The sequence below is a fragment of the Podarcis cretensis genome (assembly GCF_951804945.1).
Source record: "Podarcis cretensis genome assembly, chromosome: 1".
NCBI lineage: Eukaryota > Metazoa > Chordata > Lepidosauria > Squamata > Lacertidae > Podarcis > Podarcis cretensis.
In genome coordinates this window covers 110,554,246-110,569,944 of record NC_137170.1, presented here as the reverse complement: position 1 = coordinate 110,569,944, position 15,699 = coordinate 110,554,246, and the positions used below count along the sequence as shown (strand labels likewise).

General features: G+C 40.1%; 1 protein-coding gene across 8 annotated transcripts in view; it reads left to right on the top strand.

The window, feature by feature from the left end:
• Positions 1 to 15,699, top strand: part of KCNH7 (potassium voltage-gated channel subfamily H member 7) — a 264,571-nt gene that overhangs the window by 182,491 nt on the left and 66,381 nt on the right. For 5 of the 8 annotated variants that reach the window (XM_079976249.1, XM_079976248.1, XM_079976245.1 and 2 more), the window contains 3 exons: positions 341 to 769; positions 8,218 to 8,241; positions 10,873 to 11,087. In XM_079976249.1, coding sequence (XP_079832375.1) covers positions 341 to 769; positions 8,218 to 8,241; positions 10,873 to 11,087 — 668 coding nt within the window. The remainder of the gene's footprint in view (positions 1 to 340; positions 770 to 8,217; positions 8,242 to 10,872; positions 11,088 to 15,699) is intronic. The other 3 variants (XM_079976250.1, XM_079976247.1, XM_079976246.1) reach the window with 1 other exon arrangement.

The window sequence follows — 15,699 nt, the reverse complement described above, 5'->3', positions numbered from 1 at the left end:
ACTGTGTTATCATGAATAGCATTTTATAGAGGTATACATAACTATAGATATGGAAAGAGACAAAATATTCTATAATTCCTTTTCCTTGGATAGATGTATTCGTTTTTCTCTTTTGTATTTTCTTTTGTTGTGATTATGTATGTATTTTAACTTGTATTGAATAAAATTATCTATAAATAATAAAAAAAGCAAAGCAAACACACCATTGGATTTCAGTGACTGATTGTTATATATATATATGTGTGTGTGTGTGTGTGTGTGTGTGTGTGTGTGTGTGTATATATATATATATATATACACATACATATACAAAATCCGGCACTTCCCCTTTTCTACTTAGGCAAAATTTTGGGATTCAAGATACCCGGGCTGAGCCTCTTATCATACCGCAAGCAGTCTCTGCCACAGGAAGATCCCGATGCTGTGATTGTTGACTCAGCAAAACGCAGCAATGACTCCATGGCGATGAAGCACTTCAAGTCCCCTACAAAAGAAAGCTGCAGTCCTTCGGAAGCAGACGACACCAAGGCGCTCATCCAGCCAAGCACATGTTCGCCTCCGGTGAATATATCAGGACCCCTTGACCATTCATCTCCAAAACGGCAGTGGGATCGACTATACCCAGATATGCTACATTCCAGTACAGGACTTACCCATGCCCAGTCAAAGGAAAGTATTTGCAATATAAGGAGAGCATCTTCAATACACAACATAGAGGGGTTTAACATCCATCCCAAGAATGTGTTTCGGGACCGGCATGCGAGTGAAGGTATGATTTCTTTTTTCTTTTTTAAATCAACACCTGTAAATTGTGACAGTTAAATGGGATGGTTTACATTGTTACTCAGCTTATTAGGATCTATTATGGCTTATCCACACTTAGTTTTCAGGCAGACACCAGCCTTTTAACACTTCGTGTCTGAGCTTTGGAGTTGTGTGTATGTTTTGCCCTGAGCGTCCTCCGCAAAAACCCACTCTTTAAAGCTGAATAGGAACAAAATGTTAATTGAGGTTTTCCATGAATTGAGGTCTGCTCCAATGGAGCTTTAAAGAGTTGATTTTCATGGGGCACTTGGACACAGAGCTTTAAATCATGGAGCGTGCCTGGAAAAAGCGGAGGAAAGCCAATTCTGGATAAGCCACCACTGTATGTTAAAGTGTGACTCCTTGGATCTTTCGCTCTCCTGTTGGTTTGGTGAATAATGTTTCCTAAAAATTGGCTGCTCTTCAGCTTAAAACAATAATAATTTCCTTGCAGCAGCATGGGGAAATCATGCTAAAACTGACAGCAAAATCAAAATATATATTTTTTTTATAATAATATTTATTAAATTTTGTATAACCAATAAAAAACATACATAATAACATAATATTTTCCATTATCCACATTTCATTCTCAACTTTGGACTTCCTCACATCTCTTGTTCCTGCTTTCTAAACATAAATTTTACCAGCAAATTATTAACTTGATTTAATTCATATAATATAATTTTCCAATATTTAATGTCTCAAATTTTGGGGTTTAACATACTCTTATTGAAGCTTAATCATAAAATATTAATTATCCCAAATTTATCTTTTCATCTTCCAATTGAATTTAAATTTATATTCTTTATAACTAGTTTGTTGAAGCCATGTTTTTGCTAATCTTACATCTTTCTTAACAATCATACAGTTTACAATATTTTTGTAGATAGTCCTTGAATTTCTTCCAGTCTTCCTCCACCAGTTCTTCTCCCAGGTCTCGGATTCTGCCCGTCATCTCCGCCAGTTCCATATTGTCTATCAGTTGCATCTGCCATTCTTCCAGTGTGGGTAATTCTTGAGTTTTCCAGCTTTTAGCGATGAGTATCCTTGCTGCTGTTGTAGCGTACATAAAAAAGGTTCGATCCTTCTTTTGCACACTCTGACCAACAATGCCCAAGAGAAAGGCCTCTGGTTTCTTAAATACCTTTTTCAGTTCATTATACATCATTTCCCAGAAAACCTTCACTCTAGGGCAAGTCCACCAGAGGTGAAAGAATGTTCCTTCAGCTTCTTTACACTTCCAACATTTATTATCAGACACATGGTATATCTTTGCAAGCTTGACTGGGGTCATGTACCACCTGTATATCATTTTCATAATATTTTCTTTCAAGGCATTACATGCCGTAAATCTCAAACCTGTGGTCCATAACTTTTCCCAGTCAGCAAACATGATGTTGTACCCTATGTCCTGTGCCCATTTTATCATGGCTGATTTGACCGTTTCATCCTGTGTATTCCATTTTAACAGCAAATTATACATTCTTGAAAGTATCTTAGAGCTGGGTTCTAACAGTTCAGTTTCTAACTTTGATTTTTCCACCTGGAATCCTACCTTTTTATCCAACTTAAAAACTTCTTTAATCTGAGCATAATGTAGCCAATCTCACACTTTATCTTTTATTTTATCCATACTCTGCAACCTCCAGTTATCTCCATCTTTTTCTATTATTTCCCAATATTTCTGCCATTTGGCCTCCATATTGAGTTTTTTCACGGCCTTAGCCTCCATTGGTGATAACCACCTTGGGGTCTTATTTTCCAATAAGTCTTTATATTTCAACCAGACATTAAATACTGCTTTTCTGACAACATGGTTCTTGAAATTCTTATGTATTTTAGCCTTGTCATACCACAGATATGCATGCCACCCAAACGCATTGTTGAATCCTTCCAAATCTAAAACATCAGTGTTCTCAAGAAGTAGCCAGTCTTTCAACCAGCAGAAAGCTGCTGATTCATAATACAACTTTAGGTCTGGCAGGGCAAATCCCCCTCTTTCTTTAGCGTCAGTTAATATCTTAAACTTGATTCTGGGCTTTTTGCCCTGCCAGACAAATCTTAAAATATCTCTCTGCCACCTCCCAAAACACTCCATTTTGTCCACAATCTGCAAAGTTTGAAACAAAAATAACATTTTTGGCAATACATTCATCTTAATTGCAGCAATACGTCCTGTCAAAGAAAGTTTCAGTCTTGACGAAGCATCTAAGTCCCTTTTAATTTCAGACCAACATTTTTCATAATTGTCTTTAAATAAGTTCCTGTTCTTCGCTGTTATATTTACCCCTAGGTATCTCACTTTTTTAACCACATTTAATTCTGTCTCTTTCTGAAACCTTTCTGATTCTGAAGAAGTCAATTTTTTTTCCAAAACCTTAGTTTTTTGCTTATTAAGTTTAAATCCCGCCACTCGACCAAACTCATAAATCAGTTGTAATACCCTTTTAGTACTGGGCTCTGGCTCCTGTAGGGTCAAAACTAGGTCATCTGCAAATGCTTTCGGTTTGTATTGTTTCGCTCCGACCTGGATACCTTCCACCCACCGGTCTCCTCTAATCATATTCAAGAGCACTTCTAGGACCGATATAAATAACAAAGGGGATATAGGGCAACCTTGTCGTGTTCCTTTTTCAATTCTAAACTCTTCTGTCACCACATTGTTGACTATCAGTTTTGCCTTTTGCTCTGAATAAATTGCCTCTATCCCATTATAAAAACCCCGCCCCACTCCCATCCCTTCCAAATTTTTCTTCATAAACTTCCAGGAGATATTATCAAAGGCCTTCTCCGCATCTATAAATATCAAAACTGCTTTTGTATTAATATTTGTTTGCAGGAGTTCCAAAATATCAATAATGTTCCTTGTGTTTGCAAACAAATGTCTACCTGGGAGAAAGCCTGCCTGGTCCTTGTGAATTACTTCATTTAAGACTTTTTTAAATCTACTTGCTAAAATGTCTGCAAATATTTTGTAATCCACATTTAGGAGGGAGATGGGGCGGTAATTCTTAAGTTGTGTCTTTTCAGTTTCTAGTTTAGGTATCCATGTGATGGAAGCTTCTTTCCACGACTCCGGTGCCTTCTTCCCCTCCATAATTTCATTGCAAACCTCCATTAATGGATGTATCAAATAGTCTTTCAATGTCTTATAATATTTGGAGGTAAGCCCATCTGGCCCTGGAGACTTGCCCAATTGCATGTTCTGAATGGCCTCCTCAATCTCTAATTGTGTTATTTTATAATTCAGGATTGTTCTATTCCGGAGAGTCAACTTTGGTAAACCATTCTTCTTTAGAAACTGTTCTATCTCTGATTCATTTTGCGGCCCTTGAGTATATAATTGTTTGAAATATCTCTGGAAGGACTTTCTGATTTCCACTGGGTTCTGAATATTTCTTCCCTCAATTTCTAAATTTGTTACTGTATTCAGCTTTTGTCTCTTTTTCAGCTGCCATGCTAGCAGCTTTCCACATTTATTTGCCGATTCAAAGGATCTTTGTTTCATTAACTTAACTTTCCATTCCACTTCCTGGTTTATCAATTTTGAATATTGTGCTTGATAATGTTTGATTTCTCTTAATATCTCCTTTGATTTTGGTCTCGATCTTAACTTCTTCTCGCATTCTTTAATTTTCTCCAAGATCTTATCTTTCTTATCATTCTGTACTTTTTTCTTGATAGTATTCTGTTGTATCAGAAACCCCCTCATGACCGCCTTACTTGCGTCCCATACAGTTCTTTTTTCCACCGTAGTATTCAGGTTTATCTCAAAATAGTCCTTCAAAGCTTTTTGGGCCTTTTTAATAATGTCCTGATCTCTAAACAAGTTGTCATTCATCCTCCATCTAAAGGAGCCGGTTGGAGTTAATCTCATATCCATCTTCACCGCATTATGGTCGGAGCAAGTCTTTGGGCAGATTTCCACTTTTTTTATCTTGGGTGCCAGGCCTCTGGTTATCCAAATTTGGTCGATTCTTGTCCATGTCAGTTGGGCTTCAGAAAAGAATGTTCCTTCTCTTCCTAGAGGGTTCTTTGTTCTCCAAATGTCAATCAAGTCCATGTTGTCAGTCATGTCAAAGAATGTTTTCGGTAGTCTGCCGTCTTTTGTCACGTTTTGGCTATGTGACTTATCCATGTTGGTTGATACCACTCCATTCAAATCTCCCATCATGATGATGTTATCATAGTCCAGATAATCCAGCATAATCTCGTGCAACTTCTTGTAGAATTCCGATTTTCCCTCATTTGGCGCATAAATTCCTAATAACAAAAACTTTTCTCCTTGGGTCTGGATCTCTATTGCCAAAATTCGTCCTTGTTCATCTTTAAATAGAAATTTTGGTGACAGGCTCTCTTTTGCATATATCACCACACCTCTTTTCTTTACTCGGTGCGATGAAATAAATTCTTGGCCTAATCTTTTATTTATTAACACTTTTCTATGTAGCCTAGTCACATGTGTTTCTTGCAAGCAAATAACGTCCAATTGTTCTTTTTTCAAAATATGAAATATCCTTCTCCTTTTCTCCGGGATGTTGGCGCCATTTATGTTCCAACTCAGAAGTTGCAGAGACATCCTGGTCAAATCTGTTATTGTTCTAGTGGTGGTATCTTTTTATCCTGGTCTACAGACCCCAGAGGTGTAGATGTGGGTTCAGGCTGTGGTCCAGCCCCTGAGGGTCTTTCAATCCCTTTCTGAAGGTCCTCTCCGTACGAATTCAAAAATTTATCTCTGTCTTCAGCTGTTTTAATTTTAATCTTCTTCCCCCTGAACGTGAAAGATAGTCCTTGTGGAAATTCCCACCTAAAGATAATCAGGTTGCTCCTCAACAGCTTGAATAATTCAAGGTAGGTAGATCTAAGAGCCAAAAGTTGTTTAGGAATATCCTTGTAAATCTCTGCTCTTTTGTCCAAAATTTCGAGTGACTTTCCGTAATGTAGTCCTAGTATTTTATCCCTTTCCTCCTTGGATCTCAGGGTAATGAAACAGTCTCTGGGCTTGTCCTCCCTTGTAAGTTTTCCAAGTCTGAAAGCAGTCACAATTTTAAAGTCCTTTTCCTCCTCCAAAGGCCACCACTTGGAAAATTCTTTTGTTAAAAACTCAGTTAAGTTCCCTTGTTCGTGGACCGATGATCTGCGCGGCTGGGAAAGTAAACTCAAAGTTCTGGTATAAACCTCAATTTTAGGTTGTTTTCCCTGGCCCGAAGTTCAATCATAGACAGATAGGCCTGTTGTTCCCCAACCTGCTTATGGAGTGGTCTCACCTCCTGCTCCAATACTGCAGTTCTCTGAATGGCTTCCTCTGCCAATCTCCGATTTTCTACAGTGGATTCAGATAAATTACTAATTGCTTGAGCGTTCGAAATAACTTGTTCAGTTAACTTGTTAACAGAATCTCTGGTCTGGTCGATCTTTGCCGTTTGTTCATCCACCTTTTTATCTAGGCCTTCCAATTTTTCAAGTATTTTGTCTAATACTGAAGCAGTTCCACCTGCTGCCATATCTTCACCCGACAGCTGCTCACTTTCTTCTAGTTCCAAAACAGCAGGGACCGATGATCTGCGCGGCTGGGAAAGTAAATTCAAAGTTGTTTGCTTTTTTGCTTTACCCGCTCTTGTTTGTCTCCCAGTGCTGCTCATTCCATTTCTGTCTACAAGTCAAGGTCAAACTGAGTATGTTCTCATGGGAATCCACAAGCCCATGAGATAAACAACCACATAGGAGGCATGGGGAAATCATGCTAAAACTGACAGCAAAATCAAAATAAGCACAAGAAATAAAGAACAGAATAAAACAGCAATCCTACCGTGGATTTAAAATGTAGGCAAACAAAGAAAGAAACTAAAGGCTGGCTAGCTTGTAATAATAAAATGGTTTCTTCCTGGTAGTGAAAGTCCATCAGAGTCAGTCAGGGCTGGCCCAAGTGATTTTGGCACCTGAGGCAGTAGCTCCCACGATATACTCTCCCTGGACATAGCTCAGTTGGTCAGAACATGGTGCTGACAGTGCCAAGGTTGCAGGTTCGAACCCCATATGGGACAGCTGCATATTCCTGCATTGCAGGGGGTTGGACTAGATGATCCTCAGGGTCCCTTCCAACTCTACAATTCTAGGCTTCCATGAATTGTACCTGAAAATGAAAAGGGAGGCAGCACAGCTGCTTAAGCACTACAAATGTTATGTTGTGAACTGCCTTACAGGTACGGGGCAGTATACAAGTTTAATTAATTCTTTAATAATGGCTTCTCCCTTCCCGGTCCCCATTAACCGGCCCAATGTAGTTTTCAAACTTTCAAAGTCAGCTATGCATATGGCACACGATCATGGTCTACTATAATGCATTATATAATATTTTATAACACATTCTACGTTGGTCTACTGATTACATAGATCCTGAAGTGGTTACAGAGTGGAGCTGTTAAATATGTGTAACTGGCTGGATCATGCCCATCATCAGTTTGCTACAAACACAAGCCTGAATCCAGAGAGGTTTCAAACAGTAACTTCTCAAAATTGGGGGCTTTCCAGTATGCCTGAAGGCCCTCTTGCTCCTCCCTCCCCCTGAGTGTGAACACAAGTGCTTTCCACTCACACAGAGAGATGTTTGGATCTTACCCATTAGCAGGTTCCATAAAATAAAAATTGGGGCCCTTTGAACATATGTTGGGGTAACAGTTTCAATTAAAAAATTATACACTTTCAAAAATAACCACTGTTGAGTCTTTGGATATAGAGTTTATTGTTTTTCCCCTCTGCTTTTCTTTACTCTGCTGAATATCAGACAATGGCCATAATGTCAAAGGTAATGTAGACATGTACAATTTATTGTCCAGTGCTTTCGAGAGCCCCATTCCTTTGGCATGTTAATTTGCCTGCTATATGAAATGTACAAATGCAACTTGCTCGTGCTGATCTCTATTGGGCTGGGCACATGGTAGAAATTTTGCTTGGTGGATGCATCACGATTCCCTTTGCTCTCGCCACGAAATCATTACAAGCAGTCATCAACTATAGCTCCGAAAGGTTGGGCGAACTATGGATATGCTCTATTAAATCAGATTGGTTCTGTGCATCGGTCCCAGTTGATTTGAACGGGAGAGTTGAACGTGTGCTTAAATCTGCCTCCCATTGGAATCAACAGGGCTTAAAAGTGCTTAGCTTTTGCTGCCCGTTTATATAGATGAACTAGCTATGCTACCAATCTTATGTAGGCAAAATCAGACGCCTAAGTTTCCAAGAGATGAACTTGCAAAAGTACTTGAAAAATTGGCTCAGAATGATCCTTAATAGCAATGATAGATTTAAAATCTAATCCTGTTTTGCCTTTTACACGTCAAAGAAATTAATTAATAATCTGGACCCTTGTGGCGTTCTTTACTTATTCCTCTTTTGTCTCCTTAAAACTAGTTTCACGCTCCTGGATGGCAGGGGGTATGGTTTAAGCTTACTGTAGTCTTAAAATGTGCATGCATGAATTTCATTTGCAATTTCACGCAGAGAGCATTCTTAATCACATTCAGTACATTCTGGAATTGGTCCTTTTCACCAGGACAATGAACCTAAAAGACAACCAAACAGAGCCTTTTCTACATCAATGTGTACAATTTGGATCCAGCTCATTATGTTTTTCTTAACACACCTTCTTAAAAAAAAAATTCCTTCCGGGACAAAGGCATCACTCAGCTGAACTAAACAATTATATTTAGAGCCTACATTTGGGAACCGAGTCAGGAAGTGGGGAGGCGGGGCAGAAAGAAAGAGGCCTTTTGCACCTTTGGGGCATCTTCACAATTTCATGCATGTTGTAGAAAGTTTGTGTACTCGGTAAAATGTCTCCTGTCGAAAGTGCATGGCCTGCATGAGCCAAGGTCTGTAAGCAGCACATCACTACTGGTTTATGAAGCCCACACATTTGCTTCTTGTCTCCATCAGCAGTGGTTTAGATATAGTATGGTGCTATTCCGTAAGTGAAGTAACATTTGTAAGTGGGTGTTGGTTTTAAAGTACTTGACATTGTACTTTTGTCTGTGTTCTTTTTAAGCAACTGTTAATTTAAGTCACTGTTTGGCATAACAGATTTGGAAAACAGATTTAAGACACTAGTGTATCTGTCTTCCCCTTTCTTGCTGGGCATCATGCAAGCATAGCACAAAGAGCCAAAAGAGATCCATTGGATTGTATCCAAAGTTGCACCAGTGGAACGCTGTGGGTACAACAGATCCTTCCCTTCCTCTCTTCCTCACTGTGTCCCCTGAAAAGAGGGTGGGGGGTGAGGACACCTCCAAAACACCATGGGTTGTGTCATATGGGGCTGCGGCAGGGATGTAAGAAGGCTGCAATTTCCGTTCTGACTAACAGTCATTACAATCAGCACTGTTTCCATTCCGCTACAATTCGGTTTCCGCTAATGTTATGTTATTTGTCTCATTGACTACTATTTAACTATTTAAGTTACGTAAGTTACTTAGCTTATGCAACTATTTATGTAACTTATGTAACTGTCATTCATTTCAGTATAAAGGAAATGTCAAAACAATGTAAATAAGTTCATTGATTAAGTATTGTAATTAAACAACAACGATGTGAACAAGTATTGGTCGCATTCACTTCACCAATTTCTATTCCTGATTACTGACAAACATGTGAACTGCAGTCATTTCTATGTTCTGTTCCATTTCTGTTGGCATTCCTAGGCTGTAATAGGAGGGGAGCATTGCCCCAAATCAGGCAGAATAATCTTGGGTCAACGGACTGCAAGATTCCTGTACTTGATTTTGAGCAATTCCTCCTTCCCACGGCAGTCCCACAAGGCACAACGCACAGTGTTCCTCTCCAACCCTCCAAATAAACTTGAAGGAGAGGGTCTGTAGGGAGGAAGGTTGCCAGAAAGTTTGCCTTTGACTCATGCAATGTTGGATCCAACCCATTATTTCCAAATGGGTACCTTAACCCATTAAGTGTTTGTTCAGTTGGTGCTCAGAGAGCACAAATGCTGATTAGAAGAAACTGTGCTGTGTGGTTTTTCTCCCCGATCTCGACATCTAGGTACAAGGGAAGTATATATTTGTCATAGTTTCCCTCACCCTTCTTCTGTCCACACACCAACTCTGTGGATAAGTTAACAGAGGGAGATTGTTCACTCTTGAGATTCTTGGCTAAAGGGGCATTTGAACCTAGTCCAACTCTATCCATTACCACACCACTGACCAAATGCCACAGAAGGAAGCTAGCCAGGATCAGGTCCACATGGTAAAAACAACTCTGTTTTCCCCATAATGCAGTACAGTGGCCATTGAAAGATGCCCGATCAGTCTTCTCCCCACTTGTGATCCACAGCAAGTAGTATTCAGAAGCATACTGCCTCTGCTACTATATATAGCATCATGACTAGTGGTCATTGACAGACCTATTATTTTGTTGCTGTTGTTGTTGTCTAATCTCCATGAAATGCTTCTGAATTGACACTGCATATAAAAGGGTTCCTGTGTTCCTGCCTTTGAAAGCTCGTGATAATCTGAGGGCTCATCCATGGCTCAGCCTCTCTTTGCTGCTGAATCGGGTTATTGCACCCAAAAACCTGAATGAGGTTTTGCACAGATTGCTGTTTGTTCCAATTCACCAGTAAAGAGCGTGTTTTCCTGGGGAAATAATGTTTTCCATTTTTTCTAGGCATGGAACATGTGGAAGTACAGACAAGCACTCAGTGTAGCCTGGGATATTTGAACTGCTTCAAAATCTGCCTGCGGCAGTTCACAATTTTTTCTTGCAACCTACATGCTTGAAATGGATCAAGTAGGCAAGTGTTGGCAGGTTCTAAACTAGAAGGCTAGCACTCTGGGCCATTAAGTCTTTTACATTACAGGCATGGAATTACGTGTTTCGGGCTGCAATCCAATACCCACTTACCTAGGAATAAACCTCATTGAGCTCAATGGGACTTAATTCTGGGTAGACACGTATTGGATCGCAGTGTTAGGTGCTGCTTTCTGTAGTCCATCAATATTTCTTCACAGAGTTTTGTAATACTGACACTCCACCCTCCGGCCTCTCTTTTTTTTTTAGGTCCTTTTAACCATATCAAGTCAAGTCTATTAGGATCTACATCGGATTCAAACCTCAACAAGTACAGCACCATCAACAAGATCCCCCAGCTCACTCTGAACTTTTCCGATATCAAAAATGAAAAAAAAAGTTCATCGCCTCCATCTTCAGAGAAAACAATTATTGCACCCAAAGTGAAAGACAGAACACACAATGTAACAGAAAAGGTTACACAGGTAGGATATATTCTTTTATATAAACTTTAGAGTGGTTCTGTAAGATTTGTTTTAATGTGAATGGTGTTGTGGATTTCATTCCAGCTTTAGTCTTCAGACTAGTTCATGCATTCTTTTTCTAAGCAAGTCCTTTAGAAAACAGTCACATTTATTCACATGCCTCCTTCACATTCTTTTATGCACCAAGAGAAATGAGGCTGTGGAGTGGGTCCTCTCTGGGGTTACATGGGGGAAATCCTTGCTCATGTAGGAATAATATGTTTGCATCAAGGTGCATGAAATTTTCTATGCAGGAGATGCCCCCAGTGCCTGATTACAGTAAACATTTTCATTTATATAATTCTTCATATCTATCATCTCTGTAATCCTTACAACAGTGCTATAAGGTGAGCTCTGGACTTATGATCTTTCTTCTGCCTTGACTGTGACACTGGGAAACATTTTCATATGACTGTTACGTTTCTCTTCCTTTTCAAGAAATGTATAGCTACTGGAGAAAGTGAGAGAAAGGGGACAAATTGGTTCTTTCTGTCTGGAGATCAACCAACAACTTGAACCTAACTAGATTTGTCTATTTTTTCAAATGATGCTCCAAACATTGCATTTCGTTTGACAGTTGTAAAATATTTTGAGAGCATAATTTGCAAACGGGCCATTGACCTAACACAGATAGGTCATTGGCAACATGTTCTTACCAGATTTTCCCCTGAAAAAGTAAATTGGGATTAAATGGGGAAAACATCAACTGGAATTTGGGTGCCAACAACACTGTGTGGGCACGGCAAAAAACTTGCCATCATGAGAAGTACTCATTCACAATAGACACCCATCTGGAAGCAAACTTAGTCTCTTCTCGGTCTAATCCAGAATGTCTTGTTGAACATGGAGATCATTTTGCTGCGTATTTGCAGAATCTACTTGTATAGATAGTGTAAATCCAGTTTCTTCCTCTCTCTCTCTCTCTCTCTCTCTCTCTCTCACCCCTTCATGCTGGTGTGATAAATTAATGCCAAAATACGCAATTCCAATTCACTAGCTATTCCATATCAGAGATTAGTGTCTTAAAGGGGGGAAATTGATCTACACTTAAATGAATAACATAATCATTTACACATTTATACAAGACCCTGGCAGAATAAGTTTAGGACAGTCTGACTTGCCAGGAACTCTACAGCTCACTAAATTTAAAATTAAATTTGAAGTGCTCCCCAAGATGCCAAGAATACTTCACAGAATGCTTCCAGGGCAATTTAGCTCATGTTTCTATTCTCTTTATAGTTTTATAACATTCTGGTCCTGGTGCTTGCTTTACAGTATTTCTTCTGAGGATGAGAAAGAAACAAAGAATCAAGGAGTGGTTTCAAGGAGTGGGGCAGGGTCATAGCTCAGTGGTACAGCATCTGCTTTGCTTGCAGAAGGTCCCAGCTTCAAATCCCAGCATCTCCACATAGTGCTGGAAGAGAGCCCTATCCAAAAGCTACCTGTCAGTATAGACCAGGTGTGGCTAACCTTTGGCCCTCCTGATGTTTTTGAACTACATCATCTTTGGCCGTTGACCATTGGGAATTGTAGTTCAGCAATATCTGGCAGGCCAAAGGTTTCGCACACCTGGTGTGGACAATTCTGGGCTAGATCAGGTGTGCGAATGATTTGGCATCAGACAGCTTCCTATGCTACTCTGAACTGGCAGTCTATTCCATCTGCTTAGAGTTTGAGGAACCCCTGAAATTTAGAGTTGTTCCTGTTTTGACGGGACTGTTACAACCCATATGAGGTTTCCCCATCACCCTGACCCTTTATCCTGAACCTTCAGGTTGCAGGTGATGGGAAAGACCTTTGCCCAAGACCCTGGACAATCATTGCTGGTCAGAGTAAGACAGTCCTGGGCTAGATGGGCAAATTGTCTGATCTGATATAAAGCAGCTCCTTATGTTCATATACATGAAGGATTGTCAACATTGCATCTCATGGCCTTAAATGCTACACCTATTGGCAGTGACGGTGTCACACATTTGCTCTTCGTCGTTCACTTCACTTTCTTCTGCCACATAAAGAAAATGTGGTGTCCCTTCCTTTTATTGATGCTGCGGCCTTGCCTTTGATCTTCCTGGGCAGAGAAGGGCAGAGTAAAGTTTGAAGAACTTCAGTGAAAAATATAGCAGTGGCCAGCGGGATGAAGCAGGAGGGACATTGCTAACTTGGCTTCCCAATGCTGTGGTCACTTCTGGTAACTGGGAGGGTGAGAGGCAAGGTGGCAGAAAGGTCAACACAGTGCGAGAGCAGCAGCAGAGCCAATCTGACACTCCTGACTCTTCCTTTCACTGCACCAACCTGCACTCTCAGTTATCAGCAGCATGCCATGTGGTTATAGAGTGGGGCCATGTAAGTGACACCCAGCCTACTGTGCCAGCCACCAATGGAAGGAGAATGTCAGTAAATAATTTTAATGTTGCAAGGGAAAGAAACCAAAAGAAGCATGTGAGGCCAACTGAACAGGTGGTGGGGTGTTCAGTGGATCTTTTTGATTTAGCACAGTCCCCCCCCCCATTTTAATACTACCAGATGTGCAAATATTTATCACCTGTCCAATCCAGTCTGCCTCACACAGCATTTGTTATTCCAGGTGGTAATTATTCAGTATGCAAATTTTCCAAATAGGAATTAGCAGCACTGGTGATCTGTCCCACTGTCTGAAGATTAAGTTCTGTGAATTTATTAAGTTGTAAATGTTATCTGTGTTTGTCATTTTGGTGGATGCATTTTAGTCGTGCGTTCTTATGTGCTATTCCAAAAGGATTGAGTGTGTGCTTGTGTTGGCATGCTAAAATGGCTAACTGCTGGTGAATCCTAAATCAGGTGTTGTCAGCACATTGTTTGTGGGTCCCATGACACCTCTGAAGGCCTTCATTGATACCCCCTAGGACAACGGCTGCAGACTCAAAGCTTTCAACTTAAAAAATAAAAGTATAGCCTTACTGAAATGAAAGTTATAAAGCAAAATGTGCAGGAACCCTTCTACAGTAAGCGATTTCCGTGAGATGAGACTAACCAGATTGTAGTCAAGATGCATCTTTCCTATGGTGTGTCTGTTTGAGTTCAGATCATCCCTAGACCCCTAGATATTATTTTCTGCAAATGATACCATGCAATAATGTGGGAAGGGTGTATAATAATCCCCTCCCCAGGTGGCAAATGCAAAACATAAAAACTTTGCAAAGAGGTCTCAACATATCAGCTGCTGTACAGGACCTAAAGCCAGGCACTCATGAAGGAAAGAATGTATAGTTAATTTGCAGCATAATGGCAAGCATGTCTACTCAGAAGTCAGTCACTTTTGTTTAATGGGGATGAATGCCTGTTAAGTGGATAAAGGATGGCAGCCAAGGTTTGGAACTGGCATTGGGGAAAACTGGATTATTGTGCCATTAACAGCTGTATCTCCACAATCAGTGCCAGCAGGACGCAGCTGAAATCCCATGGAAAACAATGAGTTGTCTGGGTTTGGGAGAGCCTAATTTTGTCCCTAATTTTGCTATTTTTCTAGAAAAAGAGGTGCCAGAGTTCACCATGAACGCCTCCCTTGTTCTCTTATAATGGCAATGGTGGGCAATCTGAGAGGTGCTGGAACTGAGTTCCAGTGAGTTCTGCCTGGAAAAAAACCCTGGCTTACACCACATCCCCATGGAAGCCATTTTGTGACTGGCACCCACAGAACACTCTCAAAATTCGGAGTCCAGATAGGTTGGCAACCCGTGTTCTAAACAATATGGTGAAGCAGGAATTTAAATATAGCTATACTTTGAATTACCTTATTCCGTGATGTAGATTGAAATCTTGAGGACAAGGTTAATTCCATAGTGTATAGCTAATGGGAGTGGAAAGCAGCCTAAATAGAGAATCTTGTGGACTGTGCACTTTATCATATACCACCTAATTTCCAGATGTCCTAAGCCAGACTATAACTCTTGGGCAAGGGAGTGGGTATCAATCTGCTTTTTATATCCTTCTGTCCTATTCATCTTTCTTGACAACCAGCTCAGAAGAACAGCCCAGTTGCTACATATTTTACACTGACAAGTTCAGGTGGGGTCTTGGCAGTGATTGTCAGGAAGAGACAAGTCTTCCCTAGGGCACAAAAAAGTACCTTTTATTAAAGAAAGCTGAAATGCAAAAACCTGACATCCCTCCCTTTTTAATGATTTTTTTTGAAGGAAATTCTGACCCTCAAACTATAGTTTGAAGAAAGAGGCACAATAGTACATAACATTTTCTTCTTCTTCCCTGCCCTCCCCATCTCTTTCTGTCTCTCACAGGACAGAGACAGAGGTGGACTGAAAACACATATTTAAAAACACTGTGAAAAAATGCTTTTTATATATAAAGAAAAGTTTTGAAAAACACTATGAATTTTTCATAGCTCACTATCGCCATCTAGTGTCACATTTATATATTGCACTTTGCAACACATTTAAAACATTTTATTTTCAGCTGTGTAGCTGAGTCCTGAGACAGAGATCTTCCTGAGAACTTCAGGGGACTGTTTCCATTTCTGGAGCCGTTTTCGTATCCAAACCATTCCCACAACTCTTGTATGTGTAACATAGTCATAGAG